Here is an 18,685-nt window from a genome sequence, read left to right on the forward strand (position 1 = left end):
TAGCACTGTGGGCTGGCACCAGGCTGCATAACTTGTGTTGGTAATTCACCAGAACAAGCAGGTCTGAGGCCATCCAAAACCTCAAGGCTGCTTGCTCTAGTATGATTTCAGTGTGGCAGTGGGAGCTGCCTCCCCCAGACAGCCCCAGGCCAGGTACCATCAGCTGAAGCCCAGCAGAGCCCAGTGCTCCAAACCATCATCTGCACCCAGTGTGATTATTAATGTCAGTTTTAAAGGGCTGTGGTTATGCCTCTGGGGAGTTTGTCTGAGTACTGGAGCATGTGCAGGGTCACATGCTGCAGCTGAGGTGCTGAGCCTCTCTTGTAACACTCCTGTGTACGTAGGGCATCCAGGAAGGGCATTCACCAAGGAACAGGAGTGCAGTGAGGAGACAGTTTACACCTTCCCACACAGCTGAGATCATGTCTGCTATATCCTGTGCACCAGCTATATTGGGAAGCACTTGGGGCAGCCCTGAATTCCTTTTTTGTGTCTGGACGCCACGTCATGGGTGTTGCCACCACCAAATCATAGTCAAGCTGGGGCTAAATAGCAAGCTTTAGGCTGTACACCTGCACTTGCCAGTGGGAAGATTTCCATGACCTCCTTCAGTTTCCAGTTCAGAAAAATACTTCAGTTTGCCTTACTATTAAATGCAGTTTGTTTTGCCATCTTACTCATATGCTTATAGTCAGAGATGTGCCAAAGGATCCTTCTGACAATGGTCCTTTATGTTGCCAGCTCTGAAGGGTTTTATAAGTTTAAAATGGCAGTAATATAACTTTGCTCCCTCCTAAGTGCAAGGATAAAATAGCTATTTTCAAACAGCTATAGATAACTTTAGCTATTCATTTTCTGATAATTGAATGTTAGTTCTATTGTCAACCTGAGCACATCTACAGATGCTGCTGTCATTTGGGGGTTGTTTAATTTATTTACCAATAACAGTGAACAAAGAATCTCCAGTCTAAAAATACGGTAAGCTTCCATCCAAAAAGAACATGCAATCATAAGTTTAGTGTCCCAGTGGGATTTTTTTGTATCTCTTTTTGAGATGAATAACCTTCTTATATAGAAAATAGGTTGCTCATCTGTACATCTACAGTTCATTGTAAATCCTGCAAACAGCCTTATTGAATTCATCAGGAAAAAACTCAATACATAAACCCTGGCCACTGCTGCCTTTGACTTCATGTAGGCAGAGCTTAAGAGGTTTTATGAAAGTATCAGGTGAGATAGTTTGCTTGGCATAAGACACTAAGCAAATTCCAAAGAAAAATCAGAAAGAGAAATCATTCAAGTCTTAAAAATCACTCCTAGCTTGGAGTAAATACATGGGTCTCATAAGGTCTTTCTGGCAACTTTCCATCGTTCCAGGGTTATTTGTAACTCTTAGCTTGAGAGGCACAGCAGTGTTGTGGCATCCAGTTGATCAGAAGAAAGGGAGCATGTGGGTGGGCCAGACGTCATGTATTTTCTCGGTGTCAGTTATTGCCAAAAGAGGTTATTTTAGTTGTATGGTTTATTTTGTTGAAATGTAATTATTATGCTAATTATTCCCAAATTCTATGGTTAATTATAATTCTGAGATCTCTGCCCTGGTACTTCCAGAGATGTATAAGCTTTGGTAAATATTTCATAATATTCATATATTTCCACAACCCTGAGTCATTTGGTTAATGTTCCTACAGCACAAAAAGTAACATCCTTTAACATGGCTAGCTCCATGAAACAGCTGATCTGCATCAAAAAGGCATTTTGCTCAATCTAATTTCATTGCAAGAAGCAAACAGCTTAAAAGGAGCACAAAAGAAACTAAATGTTGGATCTTGGTTTCATTACATCATTGCACAATTTCCTTATCCCTCCATTTTCCTGGGGAATGAGGGGGCGTAATGGCCATCCCACTGTTGCTACAGGAGGTCTGTTGGATGCTGTTACAAGAAAAGTTGGAAAGGCTGCCTCAATTCTTTTAGGGATAATTGTGTGACTGAGTTCAGCAGGAGTATTGTCCCTGATTTCTGCAGCGGAAGGATGCGGGATGCACAGGGGCTTCATTTGGATTTACAAAGAGGGATGGGCTGGCTACAGAGTTGCTGTCTGTTTCCTGGACCCTGATTTTAGACCTTCTCCTGTGTCCACAGTGGATGACCAGGATTAGCAATGACTGGAGTTATTAGCCCTGGTTCCTTCATGCCTGCACTCACCCTGTGGTGAAGGAAGGGGGAAGTTTTCCTCTGTAGTACACTGGGATGTTCAACATTACAAACAAACGTTCAAGATGAAAACTTACACCTGTGCAGCCCTGGCACAGGCAGCACATCTCTGATGAGTCATGGCCATTGGAAAGATGTGCACTGCATTGTTCAGCCTCTTCAGAGGCTGAAGTGGTGGTAATCATAGACACTGAAAAAAATGGTTTGAAGCTGCCCAGGGAGGGTCACCCAACTATTTTTCTTTTTTACCCCTTTAAAGAGGAAAGTCTCATGGGTGGGAGGTAGAAGAAGTGAAACTATAACCATTCACAGAGAAATAGTGGAGAAACTGTGAGGTTGGGGGAAATCGTCCTTGCTCACTGACTTCACTGGGACTGTGGTGCTGAATAGCTGGTGAGGATTAACCTGCAAAACTCCTGGGAAACTTGCTGACTCTTCCTCTACAACACCCAAAATAGAAAAGAAGATGTGGAGCTCAGAGAGAATGCTCTGAAAAGCTGAGTGTTTTCTACATGAGCAGATTAAGGAAATCTTGCCATCATATGTTACCCTGTGGGAACTACATAATGGCCCTAATTTTGGTATTCGTTGTACGTGTATCAGATGCTTTTATAGGTATCATTTTCATTTTAGCTTCTCAATAAATACATGGAATTCCTTGTAATTGGGAGTGGGGAGATGCCCATCTACTTTTTAAATCAAGTTCTGAAATTTTCATGACTGTATACTGAAAATTGAAACATTTGATCTGTTTATGTGCTTAAGAAATGTTTACACAGCTTATATTTGCAGCTGTAGGATGGGAGTTGGGAGTAGTACTGGAAGTCCCATAGTGTTACGTGTAAAGATGTTTTGATACATCTGGGAGAATGTAAGCAAGTAGGTCAGTGGATAATGACTTAATGATTTGGAGCAGAGGCAGAATTTGGGGAAGTAGTGGCAAGGCCTTGCTGGAGAGAAAGGAACAAACGGAAAATCTGAATGATGACTTAGGCTAAAAATATCAATGGAGAAAGCTGAACAAAGTTAAATGTATGCATATGGTACAATAGAGTCATGTTTAACACACCCAGCACTTGGCTGTAACTGGGAGAAGCAGCCTGTGAGTGCATGTGAGTGCTCTGCCTCTGGTGTGAGCACGGAGGCAGAGCCCCACACAAGGGAGGCATCTGTAACCCTGCCCCTCAGACTCCTCCAGTTCTAACTGCAAACACACTAGCATGAGTGATCAAATTGTTCGTATAATTCCATAAATATTGAAATATTCAAGATTCTGTTGTGCTTGGCTTGGACATGCAACTCACCAATAACAAGGTTGGACCTCTTGGTTAGTTGACAGATCACATATAATGGAGCAAGCTGCTGCTCTTTTACATTCTGTTAAAGCCATAACCATTTTAGTCCATCTGAAAACGTCCCTGCTTGACAAAGCAGAGTTCCTGGGCCAGAGACTTTTTTTATTATATTAGTCGTATGCCAGTGCAGCCGAGTAAAGTGTCATTTAAAGAAAGCAATTGAAGTTGGGCCTGCTTTTGAGTGATCCACTTGGCTGGGTTAGAGCATGCTGGTGGCTTTCCTTCTGCTAACAGGCCCTTGAGTTGAGGTTAGGGGTGAACAGACCAAAGGAAACAAATTATATTAGCTATGTCAGGATGGCATGGCTCATCGTGTAAGGGAGGAAGCAGGTAAAAGAACTAATTGTTAGTTGAATGGAGTACTTTTCCTAAGCACATTCCACAGGTTTTTCATATTAGCTCAGTCTGGCCTCATTTTTTATGGGCAATATTATGCTTGCACAAATACCAGAAGCTTCTTTGAAGAAAGAAGGATAGGACAAAAACGAGGGCCTGAAATGCATTTTCCTCAGTGTTTGGAATACATTGTGTGTATGGCACAGAGATTTTGCAGCAAGTAATTTGCAGCTGTAAGCATTGATCAGGCTTTTGGTTCTTTCTGCTTACTGAGCAGACAGTCCAAAAAGCTTGTAGTTGCTGGCAAGGGCAGTCAGTAGTGTTTGATATGGGAGGGAGCAGACAATAAGAGGAAAATAGAGGCTGAGTGTCAGGAAAAGTGTCATGAGTAGGGTCTGGAGGTGCTCAGATGACTGACATGTCTGTCACCCTGGAGGGTGCAGGATATGGTGCAGAAGGGCTCAGGTTGTAAAGGCAAGTCTCTTTTCCTTCCCGGGAGCCTCTGGTGAGGACAGCCTGAGCTCTAGTGCTGGCTGGGCTGCTTCAGTCAGCTTAGCTGCTGCAGCCACTGACAAGCCCCTGCAAAAGCACCAAAGGACTGTCCTTTCTGAGAGGACTTGCTGGGTGTTGTCTTCAGGAAGCACTTCTTGGCCCTTGTAGTACTGGGGACCTGGCTCAGGAGTGGCTGAGGGATGAGACACTGGCAGGAGTTGGGCTGGGAGCCAGGGTCTGCTCTGTGTTGGTTTTTGTGACAGTCTGTACTTCTGCATTGGTGACAACTCTCACCTTTCCTGTTGGGACTGATCAGTATTGCTGGGGGCATCCATGGGTACTCCAATGAGTTCAGACTGTCAGGAGGCTCTGACCTCAATGGTATAATCCACACAGCATTGGGGAAATGCTTTCCAAAGGGAAGCTGTTGGCCATCTCTGTACTGTCACTGGGAAGAGCTGCAGGAACAAGAGCAGGGGTTAAAACTCTGAGTAAAGCAGCACAGGAGTCAACCCAGAGAGATTTAGCTCCAACCTCTTCTCCTGCAGTGAAGGCATGAGTGTGTCTGTGTACATCTCTAAATTTCACTGCTGCCTAATTTCCCTTCTACAAAATATCAACCAATTTCTAGTGCCAAGGAACCTAATCATCTGTTTATTAAAATGAGACAGACAATAAGTTTGTGTGGGGAAATGCTAAGGCAGTGCACATTGATCATGCTGATTTAGGACAATACTGCCATCACAGCATTTCCAGAGACAAATTCTTTGCAGCTAATTGCATTATAAATTCCACTAAACCATTTTCATGAGGTATTTCCCTAAGATATAAGCCCTCCATCAAAAATAAAACCAAAAAGAGCAAATGACCAGACGTGGGGTTTTTCCTAAGTAAGTATTATAAGAACATAAGAAGAAAGAGAGGGGGGAAATGCACATCATGTGCATTCATAGTTGCTAATCTGCTGTAATGGGCTAGTTTTAAATACTGTGGAACATGTTGAAACTCATACAGATTTTCCATCTGAAAGCCAAAGAAGTTGAGTCCCAATGTCTTTGTCTTCAGATCAAGATGGTCCTGAGCTGTTTCAGGTCAGGATTTTCATCTCACTAAGTTTCAGAGGTGGCAATCCTGGCATGTCATGAATCTTAACCAACCCAGACAAGGCCTGGATGCTGGACCAGCTTCAAGAGAGCCCAGAGAAACCGTGGCAGTGGGACCCAGCCTTTTCCTCTTCCTTCCTGCTGTGGCCATGGAGTTACAGTGTCTGCAGCGGGTATCCTGGACTAGGAACATCAGTAGGAAACAGCAGCCATCATGTACAGCCAGTGTGAACACCTGTGGAGCTCACCAGAGAGCAGCTCCTCCAAATACTCAGTGGTAGTACTTAGTAAAGTGCCTTTCTACAGGGACTCTCAAATTTTGTTTTTATCAAGCTGGGTCAGAAGACACGGAAGTGCAGAGCAGTTAATTGGATTTCCCAAGGAAGCATAGCAAGCACTAGAGGATTGAGGCTGGCTTCCTTGTTTCCCAGGCTCTAGCACAAAGCAGCAGGCTGTTGGCCACACTATAATATTTCTTTGCGTGACTGGGAGCAAAGCATAAGATTTCCTTTTCTACTTTCATATTGAAGGGCACAAATTCTCATTTTTTGGAAATATTTGTCACTTGGAGCATGCCTATACAAATTCTCTCCTTGGTTCCTACAAGTGTTGTGCTGCAGGATCATTTTAGAGACTCCATGCAGGGGGAGATCACAGTCGGACCAGGAGGGGGCTGGGTCTCTCCAGTTTTCATGTATGAGATGTTTCAGGCAGTGCTCATTTCTGAAAAACTTATTCAGTGGTTCAGCAATTGGGAAATCTCTTTGCCAGGGTAGCTTTGTCACAGGAAAGCTTTTCCTCCTAACGTCTTGTATGAAATTGGGAGTTGTAAGCTCCCAGGGTAGCTGTAGCTGTCAGTCTGCGATTAAAAGAAAACATTTTCTTTTCTTCCTCCTCTCTCCCCCTCCCCATGCAGTAAAATGATTTGATTACAAAGAAATAGGGAGATAAATGTACTGCCTGTGGTCTTGTCTTTGAGCCCAGGGGTACCTGATCCTTCCAGTGGTCACAGCTGGGATGTGGATAAACCCTGACTGTGCAGCAGGCATATGCACAGGGCAAGACCCTGCTCCCCATCTATAGGCAACCCAGTGCTGCCAGGTCACCCTGCTGCTGCTGGGTCTGAGGGGGACAGAGCCTTCCCCAGAAATTTCCATCTGCACCTGCCCTCAGGCAGAACAGAGACTTCTCACCTTGCTGACAGAGCCACTTTGCCTGAAGTTCAATGGGCGAGTAAAGCTAAATGAGCTGGGTAGTTTATGGACTCGAGCGTTAGTTAATTAGTTCTCATCTTGCCCTGAGCTGGGTCAGGTATGAGGTGTTTGTCTCAAGGGGGAACTGAGGTGAAGTGGTTCATCACTAAAGGAGCATCAGATCATGGCAGAACAACCATTAGGGCCCAGAACAACCATTAGGGCCCAGGACTAGCTGGCTCATTAGACCTCTCCATCTCTGCTCCTGGCAGGAGAGATGCTCATACTCTCTTTAAATGTGCTGTTAATTAAATGTTCCCTGAAGATAAGGATATGCTGTAGCAGCATGCCTAGTGTTGACTCTCAGATCAAAGGAGTGAGTTCCCTGCACAACAGCCATTAAAGGCTGGAGTGACACAGACCAGAGATAGGCATAAGAAGTTTAAGCTAGGGGTTAGTTGAGAAAACTGTGATAGAAGTATCTCAGACAAATTCACAGAAATCAGATGACTGTGAGGTAGGAGAAAGTTCCATAGAATTATTGCACACACACACAATATGTGATTTTATCCTTGTACATAGGTAACAGCTGGCATAGCAATGGGCTTTAATCTGGGGAGAGGGGGACATCTGCTTGTTGGTGGGAAGAGGGGAGGGAGAAAAAAAACATTTCTAAATTTTTGTGGTAAAACGGGCATTTGTCGTTCTCATTTTTTATGTTATTGTTTCCAACAATTGTTACGTGGTTGTTAAAATTTTTAAAGTAATTTTAGATTTTCCAAAAGTGACCATGATTTGTTACTTATACTGTAGCTTACAGAAGTGACACACTTAATATCGGGGGGTCCAAACCTGGATATCTACCAATGGAGATGGAGATCAGGTAAATGCACACCTGCTCTTCCAAAGAGGAAAAGCTGCCGTTTGGCACCTGGTTTGAGAGGGAGCCACAGGCTGTACCATGAGCATTTTGGATGAGGTTAGAACTGAGCGCTGCCATTAACCACCAACTTCCGTGTAGGCCCAGCATGGCTTTGTGTGACAATGGTGTTCAGACAACACGCCGTCCACCAGGAGACTCCGTGTCCCTGGAGAGGGCTCTGGGTCCATCCCTAGCAGCAGCTGAGCACAGGGCCGCTGAGGGAGACCTGGCAGCAGCTGTGGTCCCCCAGACCAGCCCCGTAGTGAGCGCGAGGCACCATCTTGCTCTCCCAGCTGGAGGGAAGGTGGTGGTGGCCGCAGCAGAGTCCGTGCTGGAGAAGGCAGGTGAGAGGGAGGTGTCTGCAGGTAGAAAAGACAAATTGTGTGGCACTGTGGCCATGCCTGTCATCTCCTCTTCTCTTTTACAGACACTTAACAAGAACAACTTGATACCAGACGACAGGACCAACTTCTACCCGCTGCAGCAAACCAATGTGTACACAACAACCTATTATCCCAGTACACTGAATAAATATGATTACAGGCCCGAGGCCTCCCCTGGAAGGACCTTTACCAACAGCTGATGATGGACAGATCCTATGGGACTGGATAACTTCCTATATGATTTTTTTTTAATTGATTTTATGGACCAAATACTGGCCCAGCCTCTAGATGTAAATATTGTACAGTAGGGTCTTTTTTGTTTTCTTTGGTTAATTGTGTTTCTTGTAAACAGCACATCTCCTTACAAGGACAAAAATGCATATGGACCGTTCTGCAGAGCTTTTGTGGATATTTGGCTGGAGATGGCTGTTCTACTGCAACTGTTTATGGCTGGAAGGTCAGTGTGCTGTCCAAGGCTGAGATTGTCAAGGAAGGGGCTGTGTGCTGGATTTGAGCACACAGTTGTGTGGACTGAGCAGCCACACACAACACATGGCAGCACTCCAAGCAAGGCAAGAGTTAGCCTCCTGGAGCAGGGCTGGATGCATCCTTCCTGAGCCAGGACAGCAGTGGTGCACTGGATGACACACACCTCATGGGACAGGCCGAACAGGACTCCATCATGCCAACAACTTGAAGAACATTTTCTTTTTCCTTTTCTTTTTCTTATTTTTGATTTTTTTTTAAGTTTCTGAAAAAAAAAAAAAAAGTAGTAACTTTCTAGGGCACTGTTCCCTGTATCTTCAACAGAATCTTTTCATATTACAGGAAATACTCTCTGCAGCCTTCTTTGGTAATATGCAGTTCTGCTGATGAGAAACAACACACAAATGAAGTGCATTATCCAAAGAAGCTTTCCAGAATGTTTCCAGTCTTAATTAAAAGAAAATTATACAGGCAGTGAGACACTGAGAAAAATAAATGTTGGAATAACATTGGAGACATGAACTTGGAGTGCCTAACAAACAAAGATGTTTATATCACTGGAAAAAGAGATGTGATGATTGCCGCACAAGAGCCATGGGCTTTTTTCTTTCTTCCTTTTTCTTTTTTTCTGAGACAGTGTTAACTCTTTTTGTTATAGCTGTGATCCTGATTGTGTCTGGCAGGAGAGGCAAATTTAGAGGCCATGCTCTTCTTGTGGGAAGTCACCATGCTTTGGGCTAATATTTCCTCTCGTTTTATTATTGGGTTTTAGTTCATATACTTTCCAAAAGTGAATAATTCTGACTTTGCAGGGGGAAGGTATTTTTTTAAGGAATGTTTCCATAGTCTGACATGACCCAGAAAGTCTGCTGCACATTCTTACAGCGTCTTCCAGTCAGTACTCTATGAAATAGTAACACAGCTGAGTAATGTGCATTGTTTGCCAATATTTCTTTAATTTTTCTGAGAAAAAACAACCCAACAAACAAATGCTGCTGCAGCTATTGAAGTAAATTAGAGCGGTAGCATTACCAAACAGTATATCCAGCCTTGAAATGTAATTTTGTGTATGTGTGTGACTGTGTCTATAAGAACTGTATTAGTCTGATGCAGAAGCCATGTTGTCTACAACCAGATGTTTGTCTGACATAATTGTTTGGCCAAAAGGAAACTTATTGCTGGTGCTTAATGTACAACTACATCCAGTGTGTTAGCAACGTGAACAAGTTCACCGCTGTTATCATTCAGTGTTTCTAAATATTTATGATGAACTCCTGATGCTAAGTATTTTAGAATGTCGCAATACTGAGCATGAGATAAAAGTACACGCTGAAATACGCATGAGCTCCACGTGGTCCTGAGCTTGGCTTTGTTGTCTGCATCTTCCCTGAGCAGTGCCTGGCCACAGGCTCGGCCTGTTCCCAGCAGTCCTGTCTGTCCGTGCTTGGTTTCGGATTTCGCTGTGAGCCGACATCAGTTGTTTCTCAGTGCTGTTCCTTTGCAGTTGCTTGTTTGGAAGCCCAGCTTGGGCCGTGTACTCAGCTCTTTCATGTAGGCAGCTGGTAGGAAATGAAGAAAGACTGTTTGCTCGTGACAAGTATATTGCTTTTCCTGCGAGGAAGAGCCAACATGGCTCTGCAAGCCTGTGTGTTATGGCAGTTTGACCAGAGGGCAAGAGTAAAATAGCCTCCCATTTCTAAATTACTTTGTTTGACTTCAGTTTGCAGTGATTGAAGGCTGTAGGGATATTTGTAATAAAGTGGGGTTATTAGCACTGCCATGAGGACACCTTAGGCTCAGCAGTGCCCATCATTTTCAGCAGCTGCTTTTCTAATTTAGCAGCTCATCCTGTTTCTGCTCTGGTCTCACCAGGTGAAATAGAAGAGACAGAGGTAGAGAGAGAGATGCCCTTAAATAGATTTTAAGTAGTGGAGTCAGGAGCTGATGCAGACCTAGAAGACTGTCTGAAGCAACTGCTGCAACTCTCCAAGTTGGCACAGTGGTTCAGCAGCCCTGAACCCCCAGCAGCACAGCCGGGCAAGAGCAGCAGGAGTGGAGCAGGATCACCAGGGAAGCAGGATAGCACACTGGTAGCAGGTAGCCTGCAGGGAGGCTCTTCCCAGGCCCCTAAATCCCATTTGAGGAGTGATGACTTCATGCCTCATGCCATAAGGAGTTCACTCTGTCTCACTGAATTTCCATATCCCCCTCAGCAACACAAAATCCTGACTTAAAGTAGTTCTAACAAGTATGTAGCCCAGGGGTTGGAAATTATTACATCAGACTATCAGGATGGGATTTCCCAGCTTTAATTTATGTGATTCAGGAGAAAATACTGGCTCCCAGGATCATTCCAGCCATTGTAAAATCAAAGCCATCTTTGAGGTTCCCTGTCAGAAGATTCCCTGTATTAACACACTCTGCAATTACCATGCACATGGCAAGATTGCAGCTGGAGTTTGAGGGGATGCAAGTCAGTCAAACCTTGCAATTATCTCAGTTTTCTATTTTTCCTTTCTCTTTTCCCCTCTCCCCCTTTAAATTTTTTTTCCATTTTTGGCTTCACAGAATAATATGAAGTAAACTGATTTCTTTTTCCCAGAGTACCATATAGCAGATAAAATTATTTAAATGTTCAAGTGACCAAGATGGGTGATTACTGCCATTGTGCTCAAGAGGTGGCTATTTTGTAGGCTATTGGAGAGCAGGTGCTGTGAGGGTGGTGCATGTGGTTATCGTTTCATCAAGACATTCCTTCTTATCAGCCATCCAAATGGATTCAGCCCTTTTTCATATAATTGGCAATCACAGCAAGGGGCTGTAGTCTCCATTCAAGCAGAAAGCAGAATCCAGGAGAGAGTGAAAAAAAGAAATCAGAACACTGTATTACTCAATTAATGTTTGCAGGAGAGTGCAGTTCTTTAAGGACGATGTTAACGTGGTGTGAGAGTTGCATTTTTTATGAGCTCTCTAATGCGTGGCAGGTTAATGACACCATGTGCAGGGATATTCTTGCAATCCAGGTAATTTGGCACCTTGAGCATGAGGTCTGTAATATCTGAAGAAGTTTGAGTTGCTCCTGCAGCTGGATGTTACCCTTGCTAAGATTTCCTATTCCTAACACCATCTTAAACTAGAGTGGAAATGTGTTTCCTCTGGGAGCATTCCCTTCCAGAAAGTTCATTATACTATATGTATATATAAAAAAAAAAAAATTCAGGAAGAAAAAGCTAAAATATAAATATATATATATATATATATATATATATATAAAAATGTTTTTTTCTTTTACTTCTGAGACAGGGAACCCTGGGTGGTTCCTGTGTAGGTCTGGAGACACTGTGTCTCTGCAAACCCTTTGGACAGGATTCAGGTGTACAGTACATGAAATATGATGGAAATCTTACAGCCAAGTATGTAGTAGAAACATCTGTAATTAGGCCATTCTCTCTTTTTCCATGGAAGTGGCTGCCTTCCTCCCAGCTGAGGGGGTGTGCACAGTGCTGTTATCCAGGGATGTTGTGCTCTGGCTGTCGGGCTTTCCTTGAGCAGTTGCCAGTAACTCACAGCTCACTGACAGACAAACCACTTGAGGATCAAACCATCACATAAGAGGTGCTGTTGCTTTAAAGGTGCACTTGAATGTTCAGCATATGAGCCAGGGCTGCTCTTAAATGTATGACCTGTACAGATACTATAGGAGAATAACATTTATGGTCTAACCACCACTGTTCCTACTGCCTTATGTTCAGAAAATGACGTGTTTGGTTTGAAATCAACAGAGAGCAGGAATGGAGCCCGTGTCTGACGCAGACAATTTGATGCCTCCAGTGATAATCTGCTGTTCAGCCCACCTGGAGAGAAAACTGCTGTCCACTGAGATTGATTTATTCTTTGTACCAAATGTAGTGGGGGAGAGTTATATATATATATATAAATATATATATAAAAATGTAAATGTAAAGTTTCTGTAACAACTTACTCTTCTTTTTGTAACAGTGTATACATCTATCAGTGGATAGATACAGTATATATTTATAATATATACACACGCAATATATATATTTAGCAAAATGCCTGCAGAGGAAACTTAGAATAAGAAAGGCAGTGCTGGTATTCAAATTCCACAAGAACAAACTGAAGAAAAAACCCTATAAAAATCTAATGCCCTTTCCATTAGGTTTAAAAACCCACTTTTGAGGTAAATGAAATATAATTTTTTAATTGAAAAGTAAATTGATTTTTCTAGTTAGAAATGCTGATTATCCCCTAAATCATTCTGGTTAAGAGTTATAAAGAAAGAGATACTTGATACTGTTTATATTTTCATAATAAGCCTCCTAAATTTCTCATGTGTATCACTCTATTGTTTTTGTAATTATAAGTAGGGAGTAATTGTGCAAAGAAAATTAAAATAGCAAGTAGGAGTAACAAGTCTTGTACCATTAGAGCAAAAGACATGCTCTGTTAGAATGGGGAAAATGTCATCTCCCATGTTAAAGAAGTCAGTAACTGCCTGCTGAGTTATTGATCAGCATTACAAGCCTTGCCTTACAGTCACACCAGGAGGTTTTATCTGAAATTTAGGAAAAGAAGCCCTGCGAACCCATGGCTTTTGGTTTTCAGAAGGGTCCAAAAAACCCCACCAGGCCATGGAGGCACCTGGTGCCATGGGTGTCTCTGGAGCTTTCTGTGTCGGTGGCCAAGGCTCTGTGCCCACTTCTCACCCCACCAGCCCCACGGGCCAGCCCTTACGCACGGCAGGGCACAGCACCCTCTGAGCTGTCTGGCATGGCAGAGAAATACCCAGTAATCAGGTTTGAGGGATTCATTCTTCTCCAACAAATCACTTAAATGTCCTCATGACCAAGGCCTAAACTCCCAACAGGTAAATCCTTCCCTTAAGCTTTTTAGAAGGAAGCTTCAGGTGGCTTCAAGAGCAGTTTGGGGGTAGGTGAGAGAGCTTTCTGTCCAACTTTGTTTTACCTGGTTGTCAGAGCCTTCAAAGCTGGGCAGAAATCCCTCTGGAACTGGGTCCTTGTGGGACTTACCCAGTCTCAGCTGTTCTGCCTGGAAATTCCTTCTTTGGACCCTTTGGAAAAAATTAATGTTTGCATTAATCCTGGCTGGAGGAGCAAAACCAGCAACCCACTATTTACATAGCCACAAACGTAAGTGCTCAATACCACTCAATGTACGTTTGGGTCTTGAACCTGTTACTTTTTCCATTCTGCCTCCAGCCTCAGCTGCAAACTCACCCCTGCTATTCAAGAAGGTTCAGTGCTACAAGAGCAGCATTTGGCTTTCTGCAGGCCCCAGCCACGATTTGGTTTTAAACAAATCTGGTCATGAAAAGTATTAACACTGCCCTCTGGTTCTGATGCCTCTGTCAGCAGGATGCTGCTGATTCTCAGGCCACAGAGTCAAGCAGAGGTCGGCATGGACGGGCCATTAATAACTGGAGCAAAAATGTTATTAGTACCAAAATGTCAAACAATGTAAAAGCCAGCCAGCTGTACAGCAGTGTGCTTTCTTTCCACACCCCTCCTTAGACAGCATCCAGACCTGTCCATACCTAAAAGCCATGTGCTTAATTAGGAGCATTCCCACAGAGGAAGCTTTAGGGAGGATGCATGGTATGTGAGATGGAAATGATAGGATTAACTTGTAGGTGAGGTGGGAGAGTGACAGATGCAATACTGGATCTTGGATCCATGGGAAACGATTATGTGAACACAGAATGCTTGCCCCAAAACAACAAAACCTGGAGAGTATTATTGGACTCTGTTGTGAAGGCACATCACCTTTCCTATGCAATCGAACTTGATGGTACTTTAGCATAAAGGTGACCTAGACTGTAATCACTGCCTTTAGACACTGTGAATTTTTTTTGGGTACTCTGTATTTTTATATATTGTACAATGTAAAGAATAATTCAGAAATAAAACAGACCAACCTGACAAGCCTGTGAGTTATTTCCCCTGCGTGGCCAATGCGTGGCGGGGCTGGGGCTCCTGACAGCGCTGGCTGGACGGGCCAGCGGGAATGAGGAGGAGCTTCCTCCTCACCTTGGTGGCCAATGCAATGCAAAATCCACTCAGCTGCTTGAGTGGGATTGGGGAATTGCAGCATCCATCGTTCCTCCCTGTCTGCACTTTGGCTGCATCCTGAGGCTCAGGTTTGGATTATATTTGTCAGGAGTTGTAGTTTCTGTGGACACCAAATTGTGTTACTGAATGTTACACCAAAGGCTCCCTTCCCCCCATCACAAGCTCGGCACCAAACTTGGGGTGCCTTTCAAAAATGATATTTCTGAGTGAGGTGCCCACTGAGGTAAGATGACATATGAAATCTGGGGTACCAAATCCTTGTCCAGATCTGCAGTACATGACTCCCCTCTGCTCCTCAGCTCTCCGCAGTTGACACCAAGCCCCCAAGGGCACAACTGCTCTCCATGCCAAGCCAGCAAAAAGACATTCATCCTCTGCAGAGCCTTTGAGCTGTACATGCTCAGCTGCAGTGGAATCCTGTCACTGCTGCTGCTCAAGCCCTACATATTGATGCAAAAAGTTGTAAAAAGCTGAGGGACACGTTTTGATTGAAGGATGATCATAGCCTCGTATTGAAGAACGTTATAGCTCTTGTTGCGTTTATTAATCAAAGTAAAGACCATGAAAAGTGACAGAGTCAGGAACATTTTAGTTTATGTTCCAATGCAGCTCAAGACTTATATTGAAGTTCCATACAGAAAATTACACCATAATGTCGTAAAAAATAGATTGGATTGCTAATAACCTGAAACGTGCTACACCTGCATGCATAATACTTTAATCCTACTAAATCATAGCCTATCATTTGGGTGTTTTCGTATTCTTAAGTGCGCATACAGGAATTTCTTTTCAATGCAGACCATTAAAAAGTAATTGAGAGGCACAAGATCAGTAAAAACAAACTTGCTGTGAATAAGATGGATTTTTTTTTTCCCAGTTTGCATGATAACACAGAGAGGTCATTTCTGAGCACTTTTGTTTTGCATCAAGATACCTCTGCATACAATTAGAGCAAAGTATCACGTTGGAACCAACTTCCAATTTCCCTTAAATCTGTCTACCACCACATTTTCTTTAGTTGCTAATTTGATTCATTAACATAACAGTTTCACTTGTATCCTCAGTAAATTTTGTTGTCTCACCTTCACTGTGCATCCCAACTGTACCCTTTTCCTTCTGTAATTCTTAACTGTGTGGAAAACAGAGAAAGTTTCGTTATCTTGTGGGTTCCCCATGAGGTGTGGGAGCACCCCCAGCAGCGTGGGCAAAGCAGGGACCCAGGCCAGGCTGTGGAGCTGTCTGGGGGGACCACAGATACAGCTGTGGCCACACAGCCCCCTCCAACCTGCCTTTGGTAGTGCTCAGAGGTTCAGTATAAAAAATGCAGGAAAAGGAAAAAGCAGAAGTTTCTTCCATGACTCGTGTCTGGTCTCTGTGTTTCCTCCCAGCCCCCTGCAGTCGGGCCCTTGGGGACGTGCTGAGCCAGAGGCTGCAGTGACAAACCCGTCCCAGCCATCCCCTCCATATGAAGCCCATTTGCTGGTGCTTTCTTCTCTATCAAGGGATGGAAATATCCATGGCTGGTGAGGCACTTGCCTGGGCAAGGGCACTGCCACCACTCGGTGCTGTGGAGGTGAGGAGGGGCAGGGAACTGCAGCCCAGCCCAGGTAACACCGGTGTTAGTGAAAACGCTGGAGCAGGGACTCGGATGAATGAGTTCTAACCACCACAGAGCAGCTGAGCAGATGTGTTTAGGCACCAGGGCATTATCCAGAGCAAGTCAGAGCAAGTTAATTTCCTCCTCTGAACAGGCACCACATCGTGCAGATAGCATGGAAATAAGAAATATCCTGCAGTCTGATTTTAGCATGGAAATAAGAAATATCCTGCTGCCATCCTGCAAAGATCAGCACAGAGAAAGCACCTCCTCAGTGTGTGTGAGAGTCAACCCTCAACTGCAAAAGCTCTGCTCCCCATGGTACCTCGTGTGTGCTTCCCCCTTGAGGGTACAGCTGAGGGACCACACACTCCCAAACACACAGCTCAGTTACCAAAAGCTTTGGAGACTGGTTACAAACTGTTTTGCTCACAGCTGAAATGCATTTTGACATGGATTGTTTTGTTCATTTGTAAAAAAACCACTGACAGAGTTGTCATTGCACTTTCTGTTTAAAAAAACTGAGGTTCAAATTAATTAAGAGGGTGACAGAGTTCAGCTGTGCCCAAAGGAAAAAACCCAACCGCATGCACACACCCCGTGTCTTTGGTGAGATTTCAACCCTTCAATCTGCTGACAGTATCTCCAAACCAAACCATTCTCCTCTGGGGAAAGGACTGAACCAGACAAAGGTGATTTTGGTGTTGTGACAGAAATGTAAAGCTGGCTCTTGGCAGCTGGGCAGACTCTCACCTTTCCCTGCTTGCCCCAGTGTGATCACAGGCCGGGTTTATTTTGTGACCCAGAGTTTTATCACCTTTTTTTTGTTCCGACTGGCCCTATGTTGACACCTCACAGCAACTCAAAGGTGTGTAAAGTCAGCTGGTTTTCATTTTAGAACTACTGAGATGACAAGGAAACTTTGTTGTGCTGCACACCAGGCACATCCATCTGTCAGCTCCACAGTGTGGATCACTACAGAATATGGAAGGTGCAACTCTGGGTCCTCTCACCAACTGAGGCAGATCTGGAATCCAGCAACCACTTAAAGCTCCTCCTGTCTGTGGGGAGCTGTGGAAAGAGTCTTCTGGCTGAGCAGCTGTGCTGCAACATAGTCACCCTTCAAAATAACATCTCTGGAGATTTTCAAGGTCAAACTTCACAGTTTGTAAACCAGCAATTATCTGGAAGCAAAAAGTAGTCCTGGATTTCCATCACTCTGGAGACAGTGAGGTGTCTCCCAGACTCAGGACTAGCATCGACCATGCTGAACAGCAACAGGCTGGTGAGGTTCAATCCATCTAACCTTGCTGTATTCCTTCATTTTAAACCTCCCATAGTCATTTCCTTGCTGTCATGGAAATAATGGAGTCAGCAAAGGATTGCTCCCCTCTCAAGCGCAGGGTAATGAACAGCCATCAGAAACATTTGATATTTCCATGATGTGAAGCATCAATGGCCACAGAGAAAACTGTACCCATTTTGGCAGTACTTAATTTACTGTAACGAGCAAGCGATCTGTACGAGAGAGCAGGCACAACACTGATGCACTTTTATTACCCTGCCAGGAGCCACATTATTGTTTTCTGTTTTCACATTTCTTAGCAACAACATTTTTTTGTTCATAGGTTTTGTCCTAGGAGCTCGGCTGGAATTATTTTTATGTTGTCCCCAATTTACATGCTGACTTACATCAGCCTGTCCTCGAGTGAGAGCCTTGCTTTCTGCCTGAAAGCCTCCTGGCAATTACTGCTGTCTTCTGCTGATCCATCACTCCTGTGGCACTGGAGGAGGCGAACCTCCCTGCCTGGCAGAGCTGCCTGTTCTGGGGAGCAGCTCAGTCCCTGGCAGTCCCCACTGTGCCAGGTGCTGCTGGAGCCAAGGAGGGTTGGGAGTGAACAGGTACAAACTTGTACTCTCAGCATCACTCTGCATGCCAGCCCGGAGCCCCAGAGCCCACCCCAGCTAAGATAAAACCATCTCTAGCACACCGAGTGTACAAGGTGGGATGAGCTGCAGTGCTTGGCCATAGGCTCAGACCTACGCTGAAAATCTCTCTCAAAATGTTCTTTTCTGCACATCAGAGGCAGTGAAGGCATTTCTGTACAAGCTTGTGCTGATCTAGTTCACACTTCTGCTGCTCATCCACTCACCACAAGCCCTTCAGAGCTGCCTTTTCCTTGCCCACCATCACCCTTTGCTCTTCCAGCACTGAAACTCAGCCTCAAAGCTACATCCACAATCCTGAGCCTCGGCTCTGCAATCAAAGGCAGGTTTAGGGGAGCCCTGGGCAGAGTTTCAGGTTCAGAGTATGGTGGGGGCAGTTCCTTGGCTGGGACATTTCCTCTGCCTGTGCTTGCCTGAGCCCCACCCCCCTGTGCTGCCCGTGGGGAGGTTTGTGTCCCCTGCCCACTCCTTCTAGTGCCTGAGCCAGGGACTTACCGTGGCAGTCAGTCTGTGGCCAAGCAGATGGATGGACAGACAGAGGGATG

At 44.4% G+C, this 18,685-nt stretch overlaps 1 protein-coding gene across 5 annotated transcripts in view; it reads left to right on the forward strand.

Moving 5' to 3' along the window:
- SEMA5B (semaphorin 5B) overlaps positions 1 to 14,218 on the forward strand; it is a 271,422-nt gene extending 257,204 nt beyond the window's left edge. For 4 of the 5 annotated variants that reach the window (XM_042040534.1, XM_042040535.1, XM_042040536.1 and 1 more), the window contains one exon: positions 8,045 to 14,218. In XM_042040534.1, coding sequence (XP_041896468.1) covers positions 8,045 to 8,200 — 156 coding nt within the window. In that variant the 3' untranslated portion in view covers positions 8,201 to 14,218. Of the gene's footprint in view, positions 1 to 7,508; positions 7,579 to 8,044 lie in introns of all 5 variants that reach the window. The other variant, XM_042040538.1, reaches the window with a different exon arrangement.
- The last annotated feature ends 4,467 nt before the right edge of the window (positions 14,219 to 18,685 follow it).

The sequence above is a fragment of the Corvus kubaryi genome, unplaced genomic scaffold (assembly GCF_017639235.1).
Source record: "Corvus kubaryi isolate FWS band 111438036 unplaced genomic scaffold, C.kubaryi_AGA036_p1.0 37396, whole genome shotgun sequence".
Classification (NCBI taxonomy): domain Eukaryota; kingdom Metazoa; phylum Chordata; class Aves; order Passeriformes; family Corvidae; genus Corvus; species Corvus kubaryi.